The sequence below is a fragment of the Macaca nemestrina genome, chromosome 5 (assembly GCF_043159975.1).
Source record: "Macaca nemestrina isolate mMacNem1 chromosome 5, mMacNem.hap1, whole genome shotgun sequence".
Taxonomy (NCBI): domain Eukaryota; kingdom Metazoa; phylum Chordata; class Mammalia; order Primates; family Cercopithecidae; genus Macaca; species Macaca nemestrina.
In genome coordinates this window covers 8,492,402-8,518,495 of record NC_092129.1, presented here as the reverse complement: position 1 = coordinate 8,518,495, position 26,094 = coordinate 8,492,402, and the positions used below count along the sequence as shown (strand labels likewise).

General features: G+C 43.4%; 1 protein-coding gene and 1 long non-coding RNA gene across 3 annotated transcripts in view; one reads left to right on the top strand and one right to left on the bottom strand.

The window, feature by feature from the left end:
• LOC105487513 (parkin coregulated) overlaps positions 1–26,094 on the top strand; it is a 578,623-nt gene that overhangs the window by 427,239 nt on the left and 125,290 nt on the right. The window contains exon 5 of one of the 2 annotated variants that reach the window (XM_071095937.1): positions 21,982–22,141. The exons of the other annotated variant lie outside the window; for it this stretch is intronic. Coding sequence (XP_070952038.1) covers positions 21,982–22,010 — 29 coding nt within the window. The 3' untranslated portion in view covers positions 22,011–22,141. Of the gene's footprint in view, positions 1–21,981; positions 22,142–26,094 lie in introns of those variants that run through there. 2 annotated transcript variants of the gene reach the window in all.
• On the bottom strand, positions 15,772–25,048 carry LOC139363059 (uncharacterized). Its single transcript, XR_011622941.1, has 3 exons — positions 24,457–25,048; positions 23,124–23,191; positions 15,772–19,297 (listed from the first exon to the last, which is right to left on the bottom strand). It is a non-coding gene; the product is annotated as an uncharacterized lncRNA (long non-coding RNA).

Sequence of the window (26,094 nt, the reverse complement as noted above, 5' to 3'; positions counted from 1 at the left end):
TCGTGATAGGAAAGTTAGGCATTTTAGTAATTAAGTTAAACAGTTATTTTGCTCCCACAACTCAGTTTTCCTTCCAATTTTCCAACCCCAATCAGAATTACTGAACCTGAAACTTGCTGAGAAGAATAATATGTAGTCAGCTTAATTTCCCCCCTTGAATATGCTTAAGGGAACAAAACCCTCTCTTCTTGGAGGAATTCCCACCATGCTGTCTGGTCTTTCCTTTCTCCCTCAGCTACCATATTAAGCATTTACTATCTCGGGCATTCTGCTAGGCTTCTTGTAAATATCATTTTATTTGCTCACAAGCACTTTATGTGAATATGAGGCACCTGGAGCCCAGCGCTCCCCCACGCCCAAGGTGACAGTTAGGAAGCGGCAAAGCCAGGATTTAACCTGTGTGTTAAAGTCCATGCTCTCATCTGTCCCACTAGAAAATGTGCTGCTCTTAACATCCATCTTCCAGGTCATGTAATCAACACCACGTATACTTGGCTCTCTGTTACCTTTTGCATTTCAATACAATCCCATAGCCTGGAGTTCAAGGTCCTCCAGGATTTCACTCTTACCTGCCGTCTCCACTTTATTTGTCATTACTCCAGAGGTTGAATCTTCATCAGGAAGCCTAAGGTTTTTAATCCCCACCAAGCTGTGCCTGCTGTATTTGCATTCTTGATAAAAGCCTTATTTAAGATTATTCATTTTCAAATCTTCAAGTGGGTGAACTGTTGTTCTGTTTGGGTTTGGGTTTACTATGTAATGTGATGCCTTGCAGAACATGCCGTATCAGGGCATTTTGATGTACTCATATGTTCGAAGACTGGATGCATTCCTTTGTACGGGTCTGCACATATATGTAACCAGTTCCTTCTTGATGGACATTAGGTTATTTTGAGGATCTTGCTATTGAGAACAATATCATAACTTATATTTTGTACATGTGCATATATTTTGGGCACTTGTGTATACATATCTGAGCAATAGTCTTTTTTTTTTTTTTTTGAGATGGAGTCTTTCTCTGTTGCCTAGGCTGGAGTGCAGTGACACTATCTTGGCTCACTGCAACATCTGCCTCCCAGGTTCAAGCAATTCTCCTGCTTCAGCCTCCCGAGTAGCTGGGATTACAGGCGCATGCCACTATGCCCAGCTAATTTTTGTATTTTTATTAGAGACGGGCTTTCACCATGTTGGACCAGGCTGGTCTCGAACACCTGACCTCAGGTGATCCGCCCACCTCGGCTCCCAAAGTGCTGGGATTACAGACGTGAGTCACCGCGCCTGGCCTTGAACAATACAATCTTAAGAATAGAAGGTGCATGTTTCATTTCGAAAGAGATCAACCCTGACCCCCTCCAATCCTCCAGATGTTGAAAAGATGGTCAAGGTCCTCATTTTCTCAATTCGGTGTTTTACCTTTGGGTGTCCTCTGACATCGGGGTTCAAGTGAGTTCATTCCATGGCTCCATCCCACTACCCAGCACCCAACAGCTTTACTAAAAGCTGCGTGGACCTCTCAAAATCCAGGAGCTGCTTGTCGAGTATTTAGAAAGGGATTGAAATTGTAGGCATGTGTTTGGTATAGCCATAAAAGTATCTTCTCGAATGTATTTGCATGAAATTTTAAGTCAGTCTAGATCTTCTGAGTGGGACAGACTGGATACGTACCTGCCGGAGAACAGATACTGAAGGGTCAAATACAGTTCATTAGAAGACACACAGAACTGCATGGGCAGAAAACACCTGTCCCACAGCCTGGGGTATGGGGCTTGCTGGAGCCTCCACATCCTGGACTCTGCTGGAGGAAAAACTGAAAGTAACCCACCAGCTGCCAGGGCCCAACCCCAACCTGCAGAGCCAGGACAGCCAGATCTTGGCAGGTGCTAACTTACAAAAAGAACGGTCCTGCTAGGTGAAGTGTGGTCAGGGAGAGGCGGCCGCAGGTGATCTTGGAAATCAATGCTCATTATCAGCGTGGCTAGTCGAGCTCTGGCAGGACCATGGTTCTCAATCCTGGCTGCACATTGAAATCACACGGGACGTTTTAAAAGTTCTCATGCCAAATTCTACTCCCACTTGTTGTGCAATAACCCCAATCCCCCTCAAATGCCCCCAAATAATCTGAGTCACATGTGCTTGACACAGGCTTTTCAGCTTTCGTTTGGTTTCGGCCAATTTCTTCCTCTCCTGCTCCATCTGATCCCACAAGAGAACAGCCTCTGGATTGGCAAGTGCAGACTACCAGAGTGGCAAATGCTTACCCGAGAAAGATCTCAGTTCACACTGTCAGAGGGTGATTTTCTCCACCTTTCTGGTCCTGCAGGGATTCAGATGTCACATCTGGAGCTTAGCTGGGCAATTTTAGAAGCTTCCCAGGTGGTACCTGCAGCCAAGTCTGAGAACAACTGCGGTCTGCAGTAGGGCTGCAGCCAGGGTGAGGCCCACTAGGTCCAGCCCCCAGAGCTGGCAAGATCTGGCCAGCGGTAAAGACCCCAACAAAGCAGGGCATGGTGGTCTCTAACTCTGACTATGAAACTGGTGATGAAGACAGAGCCAGTCCTTCTGGTTCTTGGTAGTGCAGTAGGGTTGTCAAGGGCTGTGCAGAGTCAGGGAGGTGGAGCTGCTGGAGGACTCACCAGAGACCACACAGCAAGACAAACTCCAAATCGATCAGCCTGGCTGCTAATGGAATCCTATCCTAACCAAGTTTCACTAGGAAATGTGTGCAACTCCACTGCAGGGTATGGCTCCAGCTGGGAGGGACTGTAGGAAATCAGGACCTGACCCACCTTTTTCTTTCCAATTAAGTGGATCCAGCCTGTGCACAGTTCCTGGGATGTGGCTGGCAGCTCCCACCTGGGGGTTTTCAACTATTGCCACACCTACTTGCTAATTCAGCTGCTTTTTTTTTTTATCAGCTCCACATTTTTTTTTTTTTCCGAGACAGAGTCTTCCTCTGTCACTCAGGCTGGAGTGCAGAGGCACGATTTCAGCTCACTGCAGCCTCTGCCTTTCGAGTTCAAGCGATTCTCCTGCCTCAGACTCCCCAGTAGCTGGGATTACAGGCACCCACCACCACGCCCAACTAATTTTTTTGCATTTTTAGTAGAGGCAGGGTTTTGCCATGTTGGCCAGGCTGGTCTCGAACTCCTGACCTCAGGTGATGCGGCTGCCTCAGCCCCACAAAGTGCTGGGATTACAGGCGTGAGCCACCGCACCTGGCCTTCAGCTGCACTTTTGAGCTAGATGTAAATGCCAAGGATTTTATTAGTATAAAAAATAATATTGTCCATATTTTTGTATCGTTATTCTTGTATCTAATTTTGTTATTGTATTTTATTAATTTAGAAATGGTTTATGAGTCATTCAAAAAGTGTTTAGTAGCATATTAAATATTAAGATTATTAGGACAATTTATACCCAAATAGATTTAGACCTTCAGTCTGAACTCCTTTTGGTGTAATAACTTTCATTGTAAAATACAAAGCTTGATAAATAATTGTAATGATAAATTTTCAAAGGGAAAAAGAATTTGTAGACCTGAATTATTATTTTAAATCTATAAGTAATATATTTTAGAGATAAATAGATATCGTGATTTATTTTTAAGCTGTCGTGAATCAAAGAACAGCCTTTCTCAGATAAGCAGAAATTGATTAAAATGGACATTATTGCAGATTTTTATTTATATTATTTTTCTGTTCTCATGCCTAATCATGAAGTTCTACATAGCTCCACATTTTTAAAAAATGTTTGGCTTAAAAAAATAAGATGTAAAATACTTGTTTTTGAAAACACTGAGGCCGTATCAGGAAGGGTAATCGGGAGGAAAAAATTAGGTCAGAATGAGTAACAAAATAGTATTTGTTTCTATTCGCACTTGCTCTGCAATAGCCATAATCTCCCTCAAAGTCCTTTGGATATCTCAGTCACATGTGTTCATGGCACAGCCTTTTCAGCTTCCATTTGGTGGCTGCCAATCTCTTCCTCTTCTGCTCCATCTAACAAGAGAATATACTCCACATTGGCCTCTAAACTAAGTCCCCAGTTCACACTGCCAAAGTGTGAATTTTCTCCCAGGTCTGGACAAGACTCTGCCTCAATTTCTCATCCAGCCTCCATGTCAGTCCACACTCAGTGGGCGCTGGGAATGAATTTTTTAAGGAACCTCGGGCTCTTCCCTCGCTTGAGTTAAGAAGCTGCATAGGAGAGAGAGTAGAGCTACCTTAAAATCTCTTTGAACCTTTCACTCCTCCAGGAATGATGGGGGCTGGATTGCAAAACTATCAGATTAACAGATAATACAGTTCTCAAATTCATTCCACCTCTCAGCCACTGGCCCATTGGTTTGGGGCCCTTCAAGCTGGGCCCCCATCACACTTGATTTCCAAACATTGTGAACTAGATAGGCCACATGGTTTAGAGACAGAAACCTAGATTTAAATCCCAGTTAGTAATGTTAGCCGAGTGCCTTAGGCAAGTCCCTGAACCATTCTGAGGTTCATGATACTGACTTTATTTCCTGGCAGAGCTCCCATGGTGATTTGGTAAAGTAATGTGTGCTCAGGGTATGTACATATGTATATAAACCAAAGTGCTAGACAAGGGTTTGCAACGGTGATTTTTTTTAACAGAATTTTGATGCCAAAAGCATGTGTTGAGCCTCTCCTAGGTGCCTTACACACCTATGTTAGGGTCTATGGGAGTTTTTTTAAAAAATACTAATACCGGGTCCCTATCCCCAAGGGCCAACACTCTACCAAGGAAACGTGGGTGGCAAGCGCTTCATGGTCACACACAGAATGCAGACAAAAGCTTTAGAAAGGTCTGATGAAGCAAAGCCCTCAAGAGGGGTGACAGTTTCCCGGGATGCACATTAAGTGCAGTCTAGGGCGGGGAACAGCACAGCAGAGGCACCAACCAGGGAGGTCGCGTTGCCTGCACAGGAAACAGTAAATCATTTAGTGGAGACAGCGTGGGGCAGGGGCTGGTAGGGGGCGCTAAGGACGGGTGAACGAAAGGGCCCTGAGGGAGAGAGGTCTGACTAGAACCCAAAGAACACACCAAATCTCAATGAGGAACAGCGGATGGGGGGTCACGTCACTCATCCCTTCAACCAGTGGAGGAACCAGTACCAATGCCTGGAGGAACCAGTTCCAAGAACACACCCATAAAGAAGACAAAGGCCCACCCCTGTGGAGACCCCTGTCTCAGGGGGAAAAAGGGGAAAAGACCACAAACCTCCATCCTCGTGATAAGTGTTGAGATCTGGGTAAGCACAGAGCACTAGGGTAACCCAGGGGAGAGGCGCTGGTCCAGCGTGGGGTGAGCAAGGAGGGAGCTCAAACTCAAGCCTTCGAGACAGTTCACCCTGTCCAGGCTTTGGGATGCTAACTGGAGGGAGGGAGCCTGGCAGAAAGGGGAAAGCTGGGAGGAGAAACATCACTCAGAGGCCTCTGAACGGCCCAGGAGAGGGGCCAGGGAGGCCTCATTTAGGACAGTGAAGATGAGAATGGGGGGCAGGGGGGAAGAATAAATGAAAGGGCATCATTGCATCTAAGGCACCATTAGCCATTTTTTAAAAACTTCCTTAAATACATAATTATTTTTTAAACGTTATAATTCTAATATAATACAATTTCTCTTATCTGAAATCTTCACTGGTTTTGCCAACAAGCGCCCCGATTTCATCCAAATACAAGTGTAATGAAAGACAGATGCATTGTTTTGAGTAACACAGAAGCTCCAATTCCTTGGCCGCAGTGGCTGGCGCGGGGTTTCTGGGCAGCCTCGCTTGCGCCCGGCACATGTGAAGGGGTTTTGTCCTCATTTCCTCTGCATCTGCTGAGGGCAACACTGAATCTGTCTTCTCTCCCTGCTTTCCTCTTTGACTGTTTTGTTTGTTCCATTTGCCCTGCTCAACAACAACAACAAAAAAATGTAGATTAGAATTGGCCCTTTATTTCAACAGCAGTGAAAGAATTATTTTGTTAATTGGTATATTGATACCCCAAGAACTGCTTACTGTGCCAAGTTATTAAGAATAAGTAGGCGAAGGGGCAAATTAAACTTTGAATCACCTGTTCCTTTGGGCAAAATACATAAACCAAATTGACTGCAACCAAATGTCATATTATTTACATGGCGTGAGCAATTTATTTTCTAAAAATGTGCTCAACAAAAGATTTGAATTTGTTCTTAAGCATATAATGGATCCCACTTAATAGTGAAGCTCTCTCATGTGCCCTTCTGTATAATTAAATCATATGGAAAAATGTCACAAAGCAAAATAAAATGTATTTATTTCAGCCATATCTTCCCACAGCATGACATGAAGTCTGAAAAAAGAATCACTAAGCATTTTTATGCCATCTGTGCTGGTAGGGAATACGTTTACCAAGTATGTCACTGTAAAATATTCCATTTTGAAGTAAGCATAGTCTACTTATTACTATATAGTGTCTGGCTGAATGAGTACAAAATTGGGCAAAATTCCATATCTGACAAAATACTCTTTGTATTTGTTATTTTGTTGCATAACTAGTCCACCATAATGTCCTTTACTGAATTCCAAGAAATCCAAAAAAAGAATCATAGATTATATTTATGTTAAAAATCTGCATCTTTTCTATCCAAATAAAGTTCAGATCATCTTTTCCAACAGTTGAAATTACAGCTTCTCATTAGCAGAATGTGTCTCACTGTGACAACTGGGATGATGATGCTATTGGGTCTGTTAATCTCTATTGCAAAAGGAGAGCTAAAATGTCTGCATAATCAAAAAAGCTGTTGTTTCAGTTTGCTGGTAAAACACAAAGTTGTATCCATTATGATTTCCACCTATCAGACAGAAGAAGCCTGAGGCTTATAGTTTGCCATTATTATGACTAAATTTTATGAATACTTACAGAATTTTTATTTCCTATATGCGTTAAGCCCTCTTTGTAGTTTGTTAATGAGATGTAAAAATTCTGTAAAGTTTTCAGAGGGCAGTTTGATCGCCTCCAAAAAGCATTAGAGGGTCCCAGCTTAATCACTGGTTTATGAAGTAACCCTGGTCTATGCTATCCTGCAAGGTGCTTTGCCAAGTTGAGATATACCATGGCATTCTTTTGAGACACATGTGAATAATAAAATGTAACATAGTTTACAAAGGAAAATACTTTATAACTATGTTGAGTTCCTTCTAGTTGTAAATCTTCCCAAGTCAATAATATTCACATCAAAATTTTCAAATCTAGCTAAATTAAGGAGATGTGACTTAGTAAAATGTAACAACATAAAATTGTATCATTTTCATCATGATTGTACAGAAAAGCTATTATTTTTCTAAAATGAAAAAATACAAATTTTAGTTTGTCATAGAATCAAGGGCTAGATTCACTTAATAAATTATCTTGATTCTGCTCAAAACTCTGAAAAAATTTAAAGCTCTGTAAGGTTTTTGAAGTCCCACTTCCTTTCAAACCAACCCCACTATCTCCCTGAAGTCATTTTTGACAACGACTGCCTGTGAATGTGATTTGTAAACTATTAGACAACACACAAAAGTGAACTGCTGTCACTAATCATATAACTATCATTCAAATCGTGGCAGCTACACTTTCCAATAGTTCCCATAGGTTTCCAAGTGAACGTAGTATTTTTTGCTGTAGTGTTTGTTTTATCAATTGATTGTATGTATTTTTGTATTCTTTTGTACACTGTCTTTGAACTTGACCTTAAATATTTTCTGTCCATGGCATATCCCTTGATGTGATTACAGGTCAAAGTCCACATCACAGATGCCTAAAGTATCGTGTAGGAGAACAGAATGGGTGCTTCAATAAACATTTATTAAAGCATTTGGCCAGGCGTGGTGGCTCATGCCTGTAATCCTAGCACTTTGGGAGGCTGAGGCAGGTGGATCACCTGAGGTCCAAGACCAGCCTGGCCAACAGGGTGACACCCTGTCTCTACTAAAAATACAAAAATTAGCTGGGCATGGTGACGAGCACCCGTAATCCCAGCTACTCAGAAGGCTGAGGCAGGACAATCGCTTGTCCCCAGGGCCAGGATTGCGGGTTGGGGGTGGGGGCAGAGTTTGCAGTGAGGCAAGATCGCACTACTGCACTCCAGCCTGAACAACAGAGCAAGACTCCGTCTCAAAAAAGAAAAAAAAAAACTTTATTAAAGCATTGCATGCAATCTGCTTTAACTCCTATTCTAATAAAACAACAGCAACAACAAGAACTCTGAAAATGACTTTCGCCATAATTAGTTGAAAATGTTACTTTCCTTTGGCCCAGCTGTATGTAACTCATTATTATATCTATGTCTGAGACTGAGTGTGCATTTTCAATATAATCAAAGGAAAGATCACCTTTACCAAAAGAACAAATTTTAAAGTTCTTTTATTCCTGTGAACCATATTCTCCAATCACCTACACTGAATATTTTAAATGGGAATTTTTGAAGTGTTAAATATTTATGACCATGCTTTTCTTTCCTAATTTATATGGAGTGCTGGAGCTTGTGGCCATAATATACTAATGGATCAACTTTCAGTCTGAAAGTTTGAAAGTTAATACACTGATTTTACCACCTGCAAAAGATATCCATATTTGAATAAAAGCGACCAGAAGTGAAGCTAATCGATTTAATAACACACGCAGTTATTTCCTCTTTCTTTTAAAACCCAGAAGGAAAGTGGGGTCCATATGGTCCTAATTGTGTTATTAGTTCTTAGTTTTCCTGTAGGTGCTCTTCTAAGTCTTCTTTTGAGCAAATATCATGAAAAGCTCAAGATGAGAAGCAGGGTTGATTTGAATGAAAGACTAATCCCAGTTGTCCTTTTTTTAACTGATAAAAACCATGATGATCAGGATGAGTCTCATTGAAGCGTGTATTATGATAAAGTGAACTACGGTGCATGGAATCACATTTGATGTTCAGGGATCTCATCTGAGAAGGAAGGAGAGCACCTTTCCTCAGCCTGGAGAAAATGAGGTGTCAGTGGGTGCAGGCAGAGCTGCATCTGCCAATGTGAATGAGGAAATCCAAAGCTGATTTTCCAAATGAAGTCAAGATTCGGGTCAACTGTGGGGCAAAAGAACAAGGATACCACTGGTGGTTCAGGACGAGAGGTGCTGGTTGGGAATAGCCATGGAACTGGAGGTGTGGTACTGACCAGGGATGAGAGAAATGTTGTTGGGGGTGTGGAACTGGCCCCACTTCACGCAGCTGTGTGCTGTACTCCTACGGCAGCCAGGCTGTAGAGCAGGAATTCTCATGTGACCACTGGGTTTGGTTATCCCAGATTAGGAATTAGCAGGAGGAGTGTGGCAAAGGCCATGTCTAGAATGTGCTAGGAGGAGTTGGCCAGATGGCTCAGAAGAGAGAGGCCGCTGAGCAGACTGGGCAGGGAGGGGCCATCCAGACTTGGGGAACACCTTCTTCTGCTCGGGTTGCCCGCCTGTCACAAACTGGGTGACTTCAACAACACACGTGTGCTTTCTCACAGTGCTGAAGGCCGGCAGTCCAGGATCAGGCTGTCAGCAAGATCGGTTTCTCATGGGGCCTCTCTCCTTGGCTTGTGGACGGCCGTCTTCTCGCTGTGTCCTCACATGGTCGTCCCTCCATCTGTGTGTTGTTATCTGTGTTCTTATCTCTTTTTATAAGGATTAGAGCCCACCCATGTGACTTCTTTTTACCCCAATTACCTCAAAGACACTTCTCCAAATACAGTCACATTTTTCGGAGGAACTGGCAGTCAGGGCTTCAACACAGGAATTTTAGAGGCTGGGAGGACACAGTTCAGCCGGTAACCAGAAAAAGGCAGTTGCCCTGCGGGGAAGGGAACTGTTGAGGGGTGAGATTGCTGGAGGAAGAGGAGGCCGTGGCTTAGAGCGGGGAACAAGAGGTCCTCCAAGAGAGATGGGACCTGAGTATGAGTTGAAGTGGACTGTTCTGCATTGTTCTCACCCTATAAAATCATCTTTCTGCATCTCTGGTTGCCTGGCCCACTGTCAGCTTGGGGCACTAAACTGTAGGGACTCACCCCTGTTGAACCACTTCGGATTGAGGGTCATGTGCCAGCAATTCTCTCCAGGCACCGCTAGAGGGTGAGCCTCCATTTTTGAAAACTACCCAGAATCCCCTGCTCCCTCTGGGGTCAGGATGGCCCCTACTCTGTCAAGGACTCACCCTACTCGGTTGTGCCACACAAGCCACTGTCACAGGGTTCACCCTGCTTTTATTCTAATTCTTCTGGTCGCTTGGAAAGTAGCCTGGCATCTAATGAAAACAGCCCTCAAGTGGCCCAGCTTCCCCCACCTTGCACTGCCGTGCAGTCTCTATTTGCTGTTGATTACAGGCAGTCTGTGCATCTGGGTTTATTTTCACTTTTCCAAAACCAACTCTCAGCCTATTCACTGATCTTCTACAGGGTTGCTCCGGTTCCTATTTCTTTTATCGCTTAGAGCTTTCTTTTTATTCCCTCCTTCATTCTTCCACTCCTTTTCATCTGTAGTCTCTTCTTACCAGTACACGTCCGTGTTACTTCATACATAGCTCCTAATGTCAGCTCATCAAATGAACTATAGTGAAGTAAAAGGATATTGCCTAGTGCTAGATTAGAGCAAAATTCTCAATTAGACTTGTTTTTCTGCAAAACGTGAGCATGTAGACTTTTGCGTCCACTCATAGTAAACTCTAATTTTGTTTTGATGTCTCAAAAGATTTAAAATGCAGGTTCGACCATAATTTCTAAAAGCAAACTAGAGCATATTGGTGACTACATTATCCATTCAATGACAAGTAGTATTAGTGACTAAATGGTCATTATAATGTAATGTTAGCTGCAGATAATTCTGAAGAAAGATAAAGAAGCTTGCCACCTAGTAGTCAAGATGAGAAAAAAAAAGAAAAATCACAAATCAAAGGAGGAAGTCCCAGGAGAGCATCCTCACAGTGCAGTAGCCAAGAAGAGCTGGCATTGACTGAGTGCTGACAGGGCGCTAGGCTGTGTGTGTCCACTAAGCTGTTTATCTGCTTTTTGCTCACTTATTGCATATCTTTGCCACTCCATGAGGCAGGTATGACTGTTCTGCCCATTTTACAGATGAGGAAGCTGCAGCTCAGAGCAGTTAAGTAATTTGCCCATGATCACGCAACTATCTGATCTAAAGCGTAGGCTCCTATCCACTCCCAATTATGTACCAATCCTAGCACAATTATAGCTCTTCTTAAGTGCAAAAAGGTTCAAAATTAATCTGGAGATAAAATAACTTTTCCCCCCAGTTTTTCATGAGAGTAACTAAGCCTTTCTGTCAGCTGTGGCCAGCTGGGCAGTGATAAGGTAGTAGACGTATACAGAGGACTGAAAAGAGGAGAAGAAACACAGACAGACTGAAAAAGAATTGTCTCCTCCCCGGTGGAGTGTGAGCCCATGAGTCGGGACCCCCTCCTGAGAGTGTGGAAAAGTCAGCTTTCCCCTGTGAGAGCAGCTAGCGGGGGACGGCGACATTTTCCATCACAGACTCTACCATGTATTTATTTTTATACCAAAATAAACAAGAAGTCCATCAACCTGGCACACAAAGTGAATGGACCGGCCCCCAGCTGGGGCCCTGACTGCCTGGGGTCTGGCCCCATAAGTGTGCAAATTACAGAACAGGCTTCCAAACATAGCAATATCTTCCATTGTAATCCGAGGAAGCTCTCAGCTTCTACATTTTATTAAGCTGCAGTTATTATTTTAAAACAAGGCCAAGTGCCTCTTGGTATATACTTAAAACCTGCAAATTGCTTTTTAATGTCTCAGACTTGTAGCCAGCTTTGGAAATTTCCAGTTCCTCTACCTTGATGAGCTCAGACGTTTCTGCCCCGTCACCCTAAACAAGCGGACCTTAACTTTACACCTGATTCTCTAAAGAAAGCTACCAAAAATACAACAAAGATAATGGAATTTTTGTTACTTTAGTTTTTTTAATTGTCAGAAATTATATTTTGCTTAAGCATTAGGAGAAACAGCAAGTTGCCCCAGAGAAAGCCTCTTTGATTCAGGCCATGGAATAATTTGTTTTAGTGTACACACGCACACACACACACATGCACGCACACACACACACAACCTGAGGATGAGTAAACACTTTTGTGGTTTTTTCCTTTTCTGGGAAGAAGAATGTAGCATTCATTGATTAACACAGTTTCTTGCTTTCTTGACTTCTGCTGGATCCTGAAACACATGTGAGCGCTCACACTTGGTGGCAGGGAAGCTGGGCTCAGGACACTGTGTGACACTGAGAACTGTACAGTCTCCAGAAAATTCTAAATGTCATTGGCCTCAATTATGAATCTCTAAAACAGAGACTGGTGTGCCAATTAGGTTTTAAAATATTCAAAAACTTGACCTAGTCCTTTTAATTCTAGGAGTCAAACCTAAGGAAATATTAAAGATAGAAAGAGTCTTGAATGTCTAGATATTTAAAATCAGTTTTTAATCATAGTGAAAAATGAAAATAACTTAAATGTCTACCAATATCGAAATGGCTAAATCATGTTTTATTCTCATAATGGAATATTATATCATCATTTAAGTGAGTGAAGAGTATCTAAGAACATGATAAAATCATCATGACATAAAATAAAGTTAAAAAACAAGGTATAAAACCATATAATACAGTCTTAATTGTGTAATAACATGTGCTTGTGTGAATACACATGTTAGGAAGTACACCTAAGTGGCAATGATGGCTATTTCTGAGGAGGGCAATTACACAGGATCATTTTTCTTTATCCCTCTCTGTTTACCATCTCTTCCATAGTAAACTGCATCATCAAAAAACTAAGTGATTTCGAAAATAAAAATAATGGGTTGGTCTAGATTATCTCTACATTTCTTTACAATATAAGCCTCTATTCCACTTATGAACCAATTAAAAACAAATTAGAAAATAACAGGAAGGTTTTGGCATTTCCAAAAACAGTGGCTCCTTGGAGTAGAGACCCTCCACACTTGATCTCATCCCATCCAGGCCAAAACCGTAGAGGATCTGCAGCCTGGGTTATAAAGATACTGCAACCCATTTTAGAAAATGAAACACAACTGCCCCCCTTAGAGACATAGGTGATTTCTGCTCTAGAGCATGGCTTGAGGCTTTTGAACCCTGCAGTAAGGTGGGCTAGTCCTCACTGATGTGAGAATCACCAGAGGTTTTGCTCTCCGCTCTCCCCCAAAGTTGCATACGGTTTTTGCCTCAGGGCCTCCAGAATGTGGGTGTGGCTGAAGTTGCTTCTTCCTTTTCCATAGGAAATATTTTCAAGGTCACCCTCTCCACCCTGACAACCAGGAGGGCGCCTCAGTGGGTGTCTGCAAGTTCCCAGTCCGGGAGCTTCCACCTCTATTTGACGGGCCCTTCATAAGTTCCTAGTTAAAAACCTTGGGGTTAGCGAATTGGTGCCTTGTCCTCTCCATAGCCAAAGACAATGCTCTGTGCTCTGGGCTTCAGATGTTAAGGAGAGGTAAATCCTAAAGGATGTCATTGCTCCCTGGAGCATGTACCAGCTGCACATTTATGACTCAAGGCACAAAATCTGAAGTAATCAAGTTGTCCTTCGACTACTCTGTGCAAGAAAATGCATGACTCAGAAATGTGTAGCCACGCACAGCACTTTTTTCAAATAATTCTACTCAGCTGGAAGTGATTTTTTATGTAGAATATCCTTTCATGGTTACTTTAGAGCAGGAGTGCCCAATCTTCTGGCTTCCCTGGGCCACGTTGGAAGAAGGATTGTCTTGGGCCACACATAAAATACATTAATGATGATGAGCTCATGAGCTAAAAAAGAAAAAATTGCAAAAAAATCTCATAATGTTTTAAGAAAGTTTATGAATTTGTTTTGGGCCACATTCAAAGCCATCCTGGGCCGCATGCAGCCCATGGGCTGTGGGTTGGACAAGCTTGCTTTAGAGGATCAGTTTGCTTTTCAGTCTGGGCATAGAAGAGAGAAGTGGGAAATTCTGAATATGACTCAAAACTTCAGGTTCCCAGTGCCTGGTCATAGAGTCGCAGACATCTTATTCTGTTGAATGTCACTTTGTTTTTACCACAGAGAGAATGAATAGAATTATAGTGCAAGAAAGTGCCTTCAAAAATGAACCAGTCTATCTCATTACCTTCAGGCTAAACCATGCCAGAGCCAGTGCTAACTAGTAAGTAAGGGTCTCTGTTTTAGTGACCATCGCAGGAGAATCCCAGATTCGTACAGAGTTTGTCAATCATCATTCTCGGGAAACTTTTTCATATATTCAACTTAAACCTCTCAAAAGAGTTTATCAGGTTCTTCTTCTTCAATTCTCATTCAAGGTGAAAACAGCTGGGTACTGTCTCCATCATCATCATCATTATTGTTACTGTCACCACCATTAGTGCCACTGCTACCACCTGAGACACGTAGGACAGTAGGTGCTTTGCTTCCACTGTCTCATTGAGTCCTCACATCAAATGTAAATAAATCGAGGGGGTTTATTTCCACCTTTGATACGTGAGGAAACTAAGGCTCAGAAAGACAAAATGTTTGTCCACAGTACAGCTGGTTGTAGCAGAGCCAAAATATCAACCAGGTAGACTTTTCCTACAGGGCCATGCTACTGCGTCATCTACTTTTGTATGATTACAAACTTTCTTAATCTTCAATAGGTGAAATTATTTTAGCCCCTCATCCTGTTTCCTAACCCAGAACTCTATACCTCTCAGAAATGGTTGCTGATATCTGTTTGACCCCTAGGAAAAGGGGGAACTGGACTAGTATTTTCTACTGAGTTCAGATCTACCTTTCTAAGGTAATTAGGTTTGAGCTGGGGAGGGAAGAAGAGCTAACTTTAAAGGTTGGGGAACAATGTCAGCTCCCAGATCTCTTAGGGGTGGAGCCATCTCTTTGGTGGGGACCTGAAGAGACTTCTCTTGAAGCTTTGTTTGTTTGCAGAGTGAGCATAGAGTGTTTACTCAGATGATGCATTCATTTGGGGTTGGCTTGCGTGGGAGTGGGACCTGCGAAGGCTGGGGGGAGTGGTTAAAGGACAGCTGCTCCCCTCCCGCCCCGCCCAGCTGCCTGTGACTCTACTGCTTCTGAGGGATTGGGGTAACAGTCATTTCTGGTGGAATGCCACGGAGGCTTTCTGGTAGCCCCGGGGGTTGTGTAAAAGCTCTGGGTGCTGGGAAGTGGTGAGCAGCTGTTGGGGTGCATAATGGGGAGTGGGGAAGGACAGAATGTCGGGGAGCAGGTGAGCTGCAGGTAGAACCAGGGTTTCCTGAGACCTGGCCTGTGATACCATGAAACATCAAGGAGTGTGAGTCCAGGGAGATCTGAACAGCACCGGTCAAAGGAGGAGGAGGAGGAGGAGGAGGAGGAGCTCTGCTTCCTCGGGCTCCATTTCCACTGAGGACTCCCAGCATTTTTAACTCATAACCCAAGTTTTTGCCTCTGGGTCATAGTGGATCAAAAGATAAATGGGCCTTTTCAATTTTGTATTTCCAATCTCAGATACTCGAATCATTCCTGATCTAAAGCACAGTTTGTGTTTCAGTTCTCTGGTGCATAGCCCAGATAATGAGTCTATTCTGTTTATTTATCTAGCTCAGAGATTTAGGCTTCCAGTCAAAGTAACCTTACACAAAGAAACAACAAAACACAAGTAGACCAGTTAAGAGTGATTGTAAGATGTCAGTTTTTCCATCTTACCACCCGCCCACCCCACACACTCACTTGTGGAGGCTTCTTCTATAGTCTGCATAGAGAATCTCACTTTTTCCTTTGAACGGCCCCTTTATTTCTTCAGGCAGTTGTGACTGTTCTTGGACACAGAAGGTGGTCAGAACAAAGATACTAACACTTCACTGGTTCTCTTTTCCTGCTCACAGTTGCTTCAACAACAAAAATTGTGCAATCTCGATCTAAGTCACAAAGTGTAAAACATTCCTGTTCTTTCATAAGTGACACTTTTCCCCATTAACAGAGAACAAAGGAAGTAACAACCAGGCAGAAGAAAAATGCTCACCACACAGGCAGTAAACCAGCTCCGTTATGCCCTTGACTCTTTTGCTTTTGATTATCATTTGTTTATTCAAGTATTTATTGAAACCTGCCAGGCTAAAAAGCATTATGCTAAAAGCTGGAAAAGAAAGAAAGGGGGGATGGAAAGAGGAAGGCAAAAGAGGGGAGAAACTCAGACAAAATTCGCATCCTTACAGAGACTACAGTCAAGTTTGCAAAGTTACATACGGAGAGACCGTGAGAGTGATTCAGATGAAATGCTCTTGGAGCCTGGCTCTAGAGATGAGAGAAGGTTTCATAAGACATTTCACCTGGACTTCAGACACTGGGCAGGTGGAAGAAATATATCCTAGGCTAAGGAAATAGTGTGAGTAATGTCTTTGAACATAAACAACAAATTTGCAGCCGAAGTTGCATGGAAAAGACTGGAGAGAGGGAAAGTCGAGAAATAATGGAGGGTGTTTAATGACAAGCCCAGGAATCTGGGACAGTCAGCTGCCGTTGAATATTGGCAAATAGGCAAGTGACATCATCACACATGGGCTTCTGTTTGGAGGGGAGTGACAGCCCTCCATAAGGAGTTTAGGGAGCTGAGGTGGAGTCAGGTGAGCCAGCCTGGAGACCGTTGCTGTATCAAGGACAAAGAACAAGAGGCAGAACTAGGACAGTGGCAGTGGAAACTAAGAGGAGAAGAAAATGCTTAAAACGGTGCACAGAAATACCAACATAACAGACGCCCCCAGGCACACGCAGCTTAGCAGTTAGTTACACGTAAAGTCCAGAGAGACAGAGACAAACAGAGATATTTGGGAGTGTCCACATGAAGCCAGTAACTGGAAATGTTAAACTGAATACAATTACCAAAGATCTTCTGGCAATGAAGGAAAGTGAGTCACGAACAGCCCTCTGTTTTGGAGCATGTCCATTTGAGAGAGGGACAGAGACAGAAGATGAGCTTGAGGGTGACTTAGAAAGTCAGAGCTGGGAGGAGAAATCCAGAAGAGTCTCACATCAGAGAAACCTAGGGAACAGAGTTTTCAAAACCAGGGTCTGGGCGACAATGTGGAGAGCTACAGGAAGGAAAGAAAACAAAAGACCAAGCATGAAGAAAGGCTCCAGGCTGTGGAGGGTTTGTGCTCCACAAGTTATAGGAGGCTGCAGGGACAGAAGCCAGGCAACAGGGGCAAGGAGTGGCCTCGGGAGTGACAGATCATAAAGCCCCCTCTCGTGAGAAACTGGGATAATGGAAGGAGAGACGAAAAAGTGTTAGCTAAGAAATTAGAAAACAGATTTTTTTTCTTTTTTTTTTTTTTTTTTTGAGGGTGAGATTCGACCATGTTTTTCTGCAAAAAGAGTCTGAGAAGCATGCCCTAAGCCTGTGCAGATTCCGTTCCAAGCACCTCCAAACAGCACACATGCTTCCAAACAGCACACACGCTTCCCTCCATGCACCCCCAGGTGGGAACAGTGGCCACAGGTCAATGCTTCTCTTCCCTGCTGGACCATTTGTTCACCACAGGCACAAGTCTGCTCTGTCTTGTTCACCACCTGACACTTAGAGGCTCAAACCTGGTCATTGTCTGGGGACTCAAGACAGAGCAAGCAGCGTTCCCACTACAAAGCTTCCAGAACAGGAAGGAAAGTTGGACCGGGAGCCGACGGGGCTCAGCCAGGAGAAACACGAGGCCAGCTGAAGCCAGTGGGCCTGTGAGAAAGAGGGCTCCCTGCCTGGCACCAGAGCTGCAGTCCCTTGTTGAAATGCACACGGAGCAGGGTCTGGGAATGCTTATTCCCACCTTGTTGCCTCGTGAGCACGCCCCATTCCATTCTGGGCACACCCTCAGCAACAACAAGACTAGCTCTCAGTCACCCTCCCAGCTCGGTATGGCGTGGACGTGCTGATCTTATGGCCAGAGGGACAAGGGGAAGTGCTGCATAGACTCCAGCTGGTGGGGCAGATCTTTTGTCTTTTCCTTCTCCTTCCTGCAGCCTGGAACTCAAACGAGAAGGCCCGGGCTTCAGCAGCCACCTTTGGCTATGGAGTAATCTTGAGACACAGACACATGCAGGAAACTTTAGTATTAAAATAGGAGAAGCCCAGTTCTTCTCTGACTTCATAGAGCCCTTGCACTTTGTGGTAGCCTGGTTGCTTCCTTCCAGACTTTTTCTGACAGGAGAGAAATTAAACACCTGTCTTACCTAAGCCAGTATTATGCTGAATTTTCTGTTCCATGCAGCCAAACTCAATCTTTACATTAATGCTAAAACATTAATGAAACTGCTAGGAGAAGCTGCCTTGCCAGGCTCCCTGGTGGGTACCGTCACATCCAGTACCCGGTCTCTCAAACTTCCCCACACCCACCACAGAAAAGCAAGAACTAGGTACAGTATCTGGCATTCTGTAGGCGCTGATGGTCATGGAATTCAGTCTCTCTGATGTATTTTAAGTTGCCATTCAAAAATAAAGCACTCAGGTAACATAAGTGAATTTTGATAAAATTACATGTAACAGTTCCTATTTGGGTTGATAGAGCTCTTTCTTTAAAAAGGCTGAATTTTATGTCCTTTTATAGAATTAAAGTTTTTACTTTTCATTTGTGATGAGCTGAATTTTCAGGCTGATGAAATAAGTCACTGATATTTACCACACAGGACTTAATAAAAAAGAAGCTTAGGTTTCAATGGTGGGTTTCTTTTTGGGGCATAGACCGTGGTTTTATAGTAGAAAGCTTTGTAGATGGACTCGCACTGATGTCCTGTTGCTCCTCACATGTGTGTTTCGTCTTGGAGGCCACGCTCCTCCGTAGGTTCGCTAGCCGACAAGTGAGACCGAAGGAGGCAGCTGTTGGGGGAACTCAGCCTTCCTTCCCACCACACCTACACCTTGCTGAGCCACTGCTCCAAGACGAGGCACAGAATCCCCAGAGCAGCCTGGCTTCAACCTACTCATTTGGTGTTCTTTAAATTTTAAAAAAAAAAACTTCTGGCAGAGCGTGGTGGCTCATGCCTGTAATCCCAACACTTAGGGAGGCTGAGGTGGGTGGATTGCTTCAGCACGGGAAGGAGTTCCAGGCCAGCCCGGGCAACACAGTGAAACCCTATCTCTATAAGAGAAATATGAAAGTGATCCAGGCGTGTTGGCACGTGCCTGTAGTCCCTGCTACTCAGGAAGCCGAGGTGGGAGAATCATCGGAGCCCGGGAGTTTGATGCTGCAGTGAGCCAAAATTGTGCCACTGCACTCCAGCCGCGGCAAGAGAGCAAGATCTGTCTCAAAACAAAAAAAAAAAGAATTTTTTTTATATCACTAGTTTTCTTGCATGGCCTATGAGTTCCCATCCACTGTGTAAGCCTTTATAACTGTTACGGTGGGATCCAAGTGTAAGCTCTGAGTTACTTTCTCATTCTCCCCCATTCACTTACAGATGACATTCTTGCAGACCAGACCAGCACAGCTCCTTGCCCAAGGCCACACAGGCAGGAACCGCCAGGCAGCCCGTCCAGTGTCCCAGCCGAGCCCTCCTGGGAGGTTCCTGTGTGCTGGACACATGCCTGGCTGGCTATTAGCTGTGTAGTTTACCCAGTGGTTACACCATCTTGAAGAGGTCTTTCTGGAGACGACGTTGACTTTGAAATTACTTGCATTATCCAGTATTCAGCTGTGGTCATTGTGATCCTTTCCAAGCCATACATAATTTTAGGTTTTGTTGTGGCTGCTGACCAGCATCTCTGTTTAAGAGACTGAGCTTTGCGCTAGCGATTCTGGTTTTGATGCATTTCCTAGGCACGCCCACTTCTCTGGTAGAAAGCTAGAAGTGAGTCCCTCACCTAGCTGATCCTTGTGAAGATGAACAGTTCTCTCCATTTGTGTTTAATGACAAGTATATTCGTTAAAATATCATGAAGCCTTCACAAGGTGTTCTACTACCTAGTTCGAGACACAACTTGTATACTCTGCACTGAATGGGTTTGCATAGGTTGTTACATAGATTATCGTACGCCTATAATAAATAGATTGTGGAAAACACTGCTAAAAATGTTTCAATGAGGACCAGGCACAGTGGCTCACACTTGTAATCCCAGCGCTTCGGGAGGCTGAGGCAGGAGGATCGCTTGAGCCCAGGAATTCAAGGCTGCAGTGAGCTACGATTGTGCCACTGTACTCTAACCTGGGCAGCAGTGAGACCCTGTCTCAAAAAAAAAAAAACAAAAAACGAAAAAAACCTTTTTTTTTCATTGAGTTTAAGAGGGGTTTCTTGTATGGTCACACACACAAAAAAACTGTTTAATTCCTTTACTCTTATGAGCCACTTATTTGGTTCTTCAAACATGTAGAGGCCAAAAAGGCACTGTTTCTTTAGGTTAAAAAATGGGCAAAAAATCTGATTTTACTTTTCTTTTCTCAAATATTATTCACTAATTATTAACAGCAAACGCTGTGTCTCCTGGAGTCACCAGGCGCCGAGCACTGTGTGTGTTTCACCTGAGTGGCGTTTTCATTCTCATTTCATGTATTTGAAAGCTGGGGCTCGGTACAGTTATGACATTGGCCCAGGGCCACTCAGATTGCAAATGACAGAGCCAGGGTGTGAACCCAGATAGGTCAGCCTCAACATGAGTGTCTCTGACTCTTCAGGTTAATAGCCTTCTCCAGATACCAAAGCAGCACTAAACCATCTATGCAGTTGTGCGGGCACCTGTGTGGGATAGAAAGGGCTGAGGGATCCTGCTGCCACATTGATAATGATCGCTGGAACCAGGGTCTGAAACCGAGTCGGACTGACCCTGAAACCTATTTACCTGACCACTTTACTCCCACACCTCGGGCTGTCTTGTAAAGGAAGGGTTAAAGAATATATGATGCAACCTCCTGAAACAGGCAGCCTAGGAACTTTGACCCACGCACTCAGCCGGATCTCTGTGGCCACCTCTGTGATCCAGACGGCCGCTTGGGGACAGCAGAGGCTCAGGGGCAGTGAAAAGCAGTGCCCGGGTTGGAGATGAAAGAGCCAATTCTCCATTCTTCTGTGAGTCCCCGGAGATGAACACTGTGAACTTGTTTCCAGTCTCTGTGTCTCGTGCCAGCGGCCCTCCCCTCCCCCTTCCAAGGACAAGTCCACCCCCAGATGATTTGCCCCTGGAAATGGGTCCTCATGGACAGGGGAGAATCAGAGATTATTTGCTTGAGGTGGCAAAAAAAAAAAAAAAATACAGACACATCTCCAGCTAACCCTTTTTATAGATGTATTTTTGTTTTTTACAAACCAAATACCAGAGTTTCATTATTAGCACAGTAGTTTGGGTTTGTTTTTTTTGTTTTGTTTTGTTTTTTTCTCGTCATTAACCACTTAGTTACTATAAATGTGATTTTAACTCACGGAAAAAGTACCCACATACCATAAAAACCTGAATTCTACCTAGTCAGCTCCGAATGGAAGGCTTCCAAGGCCCGGGAGGCACGCTCTATCGAGTTGCTGATTCGGGAGATAGCAGTGAATCGGGGTTCCACCACGCCCCCAGAATGCTGTTCACAGCAGCTTTGTCATTGACAGTTCTCCCTTTTGGACAAGATCTGAAACAAAACTTCCAATCACCTCCGATCCTAACAGCTTTACCTCTCTTAGATTTAAGGATTCTTAGTCAAATTTCAACTCAAATAGGTTACCTAGGAAGATTCTTAGGGCTTAACCTACTTACTTCTTCTTGTGGTTTCAATTGAAAGTGATAGACTCTTTTAGGCTGTTTGTGTTCCACCGTTCGGTGGTGAAATCACTGCTACCTCTCCCTCCTTAGAGAGCCCACTGCTTCCTACCAATGAGTTAAGTAATTTGTTTTGCCCATTTCTGCACATTTGTGTTCATAAAATCAGCTGAAAGATGAAAGTGACTGAAGAAATTGCTAACAATTACGAGGCTTTCCTTAAATTGATAGTTTGTTTTACTTCATTCTAGTTCTCAATGGAAACAAAAGGCAAGAATGATCTTTGGAATGCTGTGTGTACAAAATCAACCCAAACAAGATATAGATGAGACTCATTGTCTTCCTCCAGAATAACAATCGCCTATAATTTCTGTGCTGATGAAACAGTCACAAGAGGCATGACAGACCCAGAAAGAGACCCTTGGTGCTTCATGTGGTATCTGTCTTTATACAGGTCTCTTTTACATTCAGCAGGTTTCATTAGAAAAAAGAATTTCAAAGTATTTCATTAACAAAACTGAGAAAATGCGTATTTAAACATTGATATCCCTATGAAAGAGTAATTTCTTACGTAAATGTAGCATTTTCACCTATGTTACCTCATTTAATCTTCAGAACTAATCTTAAGATGCAATTTTCCAATTTTATAGACAAGGAAGTGGAAACTTATAGATGTGAATTCACTTGTTCTGGGTCACAGAGGTGTAATTTTTAGAGCGCAGTCTTATTTAGTGGTCTTGACTCTAAGTTCAAAATAGAGGCCTCCACTTTGCCGAGCACCAAAAGAGCGAGAGATGAGTTAGTGCGTGAGTCCCAAGAGGAAGGGACTCTGCAGGTCCTTAGCAGTTAAGGAAGCGTCATGAAACATTTCTTGAAGAATGGATAGGATTTAAATAGTTTAGAAGATGCAGTCTTGAAACTATGTGGGTGATCCAGGTTGCATGAGCAACAAATATTTGTTGGACAAGTGAAGAGTGAATGAATGAGGATGGAGGTGTCTGAGATCAGGAAAATGATCTGGGAAGGTATGAAGGCAAACATTCCCACGATGTGTTCGGGAAACAATGAGTAGGAGCCACTGGCTCTAAGAGAGTGTCCATCTGGACAAGTAGAGAGAGATGGACTGCTGGGGGTGCTGTGGGAGCTCGAAGGGCATGGAAGGGCATGGAAGGCCAGGCTAAAAACTGTTGACTTTGCCTTACAGGCAAAGGTCAGGGCTTCATTGCTTTTGACTAAGGAACTTTATCTTGAAGACAGGATCATGGGAAATCATTGACAACTTGTAGGACATGATATGAACAAACTCAGTGTTTTAGCAAACTCAGTGTTTTAACAGGGAGTGAAGCACAAAATAGATGAAGTGTGTGTGTTGACTCTGACTTTAGGAACTCACCCCGTGCTTCTCTAAATCTTCTGTCAGCTCTTCCCATCAGTGGCAAGTAGATTTAAAGGCCAAGCTGCCTAAAAGACATAGGGTTAAAGAAAAAAAAAAAAAAGGAAGAAAAAGAAATGTACCTTTAAAATTTCCCAACCTTGATTTATACCTACAGAGATGTATTATATGGTCACTCCTTTTATTAGGGTTTTTAAGCTAATCATTAGGCTTGACTAAAGAATTGCAAAACTTTCACTACAAGAAAAATTAAAAGAAGTCGTTTCCTGTATCTAAAATGGTCATGTATACCTCTGAAATTAGGAAAACGCAGGCCAATGATAAAAATATAACTGTAATGAAACTGTAGGTTTTTTACTGATTGTATTACACAATATTTCCTGTTGGATTCTTAACACAAAGCAATAAAAAGCTGATTTGGTTTAAAATAAAATATGGAGAGATTCTTGTCCTGTAGGAAGCTCATCACTCTAATGGGTGTCTTACTGGAACAGTATTTTGGCTGTACTGGAGCACATTGAAAGGAATGAGATTTAGCTTTGCCAAACTTCCACTGTGAAAGAGTTTGCTATAACAGTGTTTTATTATATTCTTATTGAACTTCAGCCAGTTGAAAATAGAATCTCCTCACCATCCTTTTAAATTAGCCTTAAGCTGCAGATAAAAGACAAAAATCAATGTGCAAATTTAGCTCCTTGCGCTCAGTTCCTTGAGAAATTTACCCTGGTGCTAATATTCAGGATGCATAGATAATAGAACATAGAGTAACTGGAAGTTTTAAAGAAGCATTTCTTGTTCCGTTTAGATCTACTTAAGAGTCTGGTAAATCCTGTACATAAATTGTTTCTTTAATGCTACAGGTTATAGTGCATATCTTTATACTGTCCATACTAGCTCAGTAACACTGCCCCTGATAACATTTCATGTGGCCATGACAAATTATGGTGAAATTTTCAGTGTCCAGTTGGAATGGAAACTGCTAGAAAAGAGTGGTACCTAAATAATGGTGCAATCTATGTATTTCATTTCACTAAGAATTACTAAGGGTTTCAAAAACTCAAATCGAAAAAGGAAGCCATACACAATGTTTGTATTGGCCATACCAGCTTGAATGTCTCTAATTGTTCTAAGTGGTACAGGTGCTATGAGCTCCTAAGAATTTCCCTGTGTTTGAGAGGAGTTAACTCAGAGCCTTGAGTTGCTTGCTGTCCTGCCACACTGCTCGAGAAATGTTAGCAACATAAAGAAATGCAACTTTGCCTGACTTCAGGCATTAATCTAAAGAAACTTACGTACAGGCACCCAGAGACACAAAAAGAGAGAGAAAACTCACCACTCTTGAAAAAGGCAGTTCTGCAGGTTCCACAAACAAGTACACCAGTGTATGGGAATGATAAAAGGAGAACAATTTGGTTACATTCAGAGACCTGGTGGGCAAATGGAAATGGGAGAAGCAGTGGAAATTAGGCCAGATCATGAAAGATTTGTTTTGTTTTCATGGCATATACGTGCAAGGCCAGGAAAGCTAAAGCCAGAACGCCAATGCAATTAATTAGCAGAAACCAAAAAGTAATTAATTTAGCACGACATCGTATAGGGCAGAAGCAAATACTGCTGTCCGTAGCCAGCGATGGGGAAAGAATCTAACCACACGCCAGGCACCTCTGCACATGGCACCGCAGAGAGAAAGATGGAAGAGGAGTGCAGCCGTATGCTGGGAGTCGTCCTGATTGTTTTTCACTGAAAAAAGCAAGTGGGAACAATTGACCAGAATAAGCCTGGATTGTAGTAGAAAATGAAACTAAGAAAGAAAGATCGGGGGACATTGTGATAAAACAATCCACGTAATTTCTATAACATGGATCCATCTTAATAAGACGTTCTGAAGTTCAGCATGAGTACAGTTCCAGGACAGTTCAGGGTTGTCATAGGAACTCTACGTTTTCCAAATTAACAGGACTTAAAGATGTTACATGCCGTTACTTCAACACTTGGTAAATTTCACTGCAAATACTTAAGCCATTTTTAAGGAAAATATTAGATAATCAAAGAATTCGTTAAGAAAAAGAACAAATTGAGTGCCCACAATATAAATGGAGGCCCTGCTGCAGATTCATCCCTGATGCCTGAGATAAGATGCTGGAGGAAATCGCGGCATCATCAATTTAATCCTGCACAAAATGCAAGCGGCCGCCTCAGCTTAGCTGCAGTTGTAGTGGGCGTGAACTTCACAGGGGCATCACTGAAGGCCAAAATTAAATGTTCTCTATTTTTCTGTATCTCAGTGTCACGTCCTGATCCTGAGCCCCAGACTGCCTCAGGGGTGCAGTAGGGATGCCTCTCAGTGGGGTGTGCATGGGGAGAATTTTGCTGCGACGAGCTCCAGAGCTGCTTCCCTGTGTCTCCTCTCTCACTGCTGACCCCACCCCCATCTACTCTAAGCCCCAGCAAATCACCCCAGCACTCCCAGGCAGCGGGCAAGGGAGGGTGCGCCCCCTCCTCTCTCTGTTTTGGTCCAGAGTCTATGTCACAGGACTTCTTTAAAGGGTGACTGGGCCTTTCTGCTGGCCTTCACTTCACTCTCAGCTCAGCTTGCAGGCACCCTCTGAGACACAGGCACTGTCCCCTTATAGAATCTGCATAGTGGGCTGTCTCACCAGGGGGCTTCGTTGTGTGGCCTATTCTCTGGCAGGCTTTCAGATTGACTTCCCCTTTCCCCCAAGAATGGGGCCAAGGGGTGGACCCCAACATAGCCCGCTGGCTGCACACACCTGGAGAGCTGCTGTCCAATGGCAAATAGAAGCAACATTCTCATTGTCTCCACTCTCAGACACCCTCAGATTACTGAGGGAATTCTCTCGTGTGCCCCCTCAACACACACACACACACAGACACATACGGACACACACACACACAGACACACTCAGACACAGACACACACACACACACACACTCAGACACAGACACACAC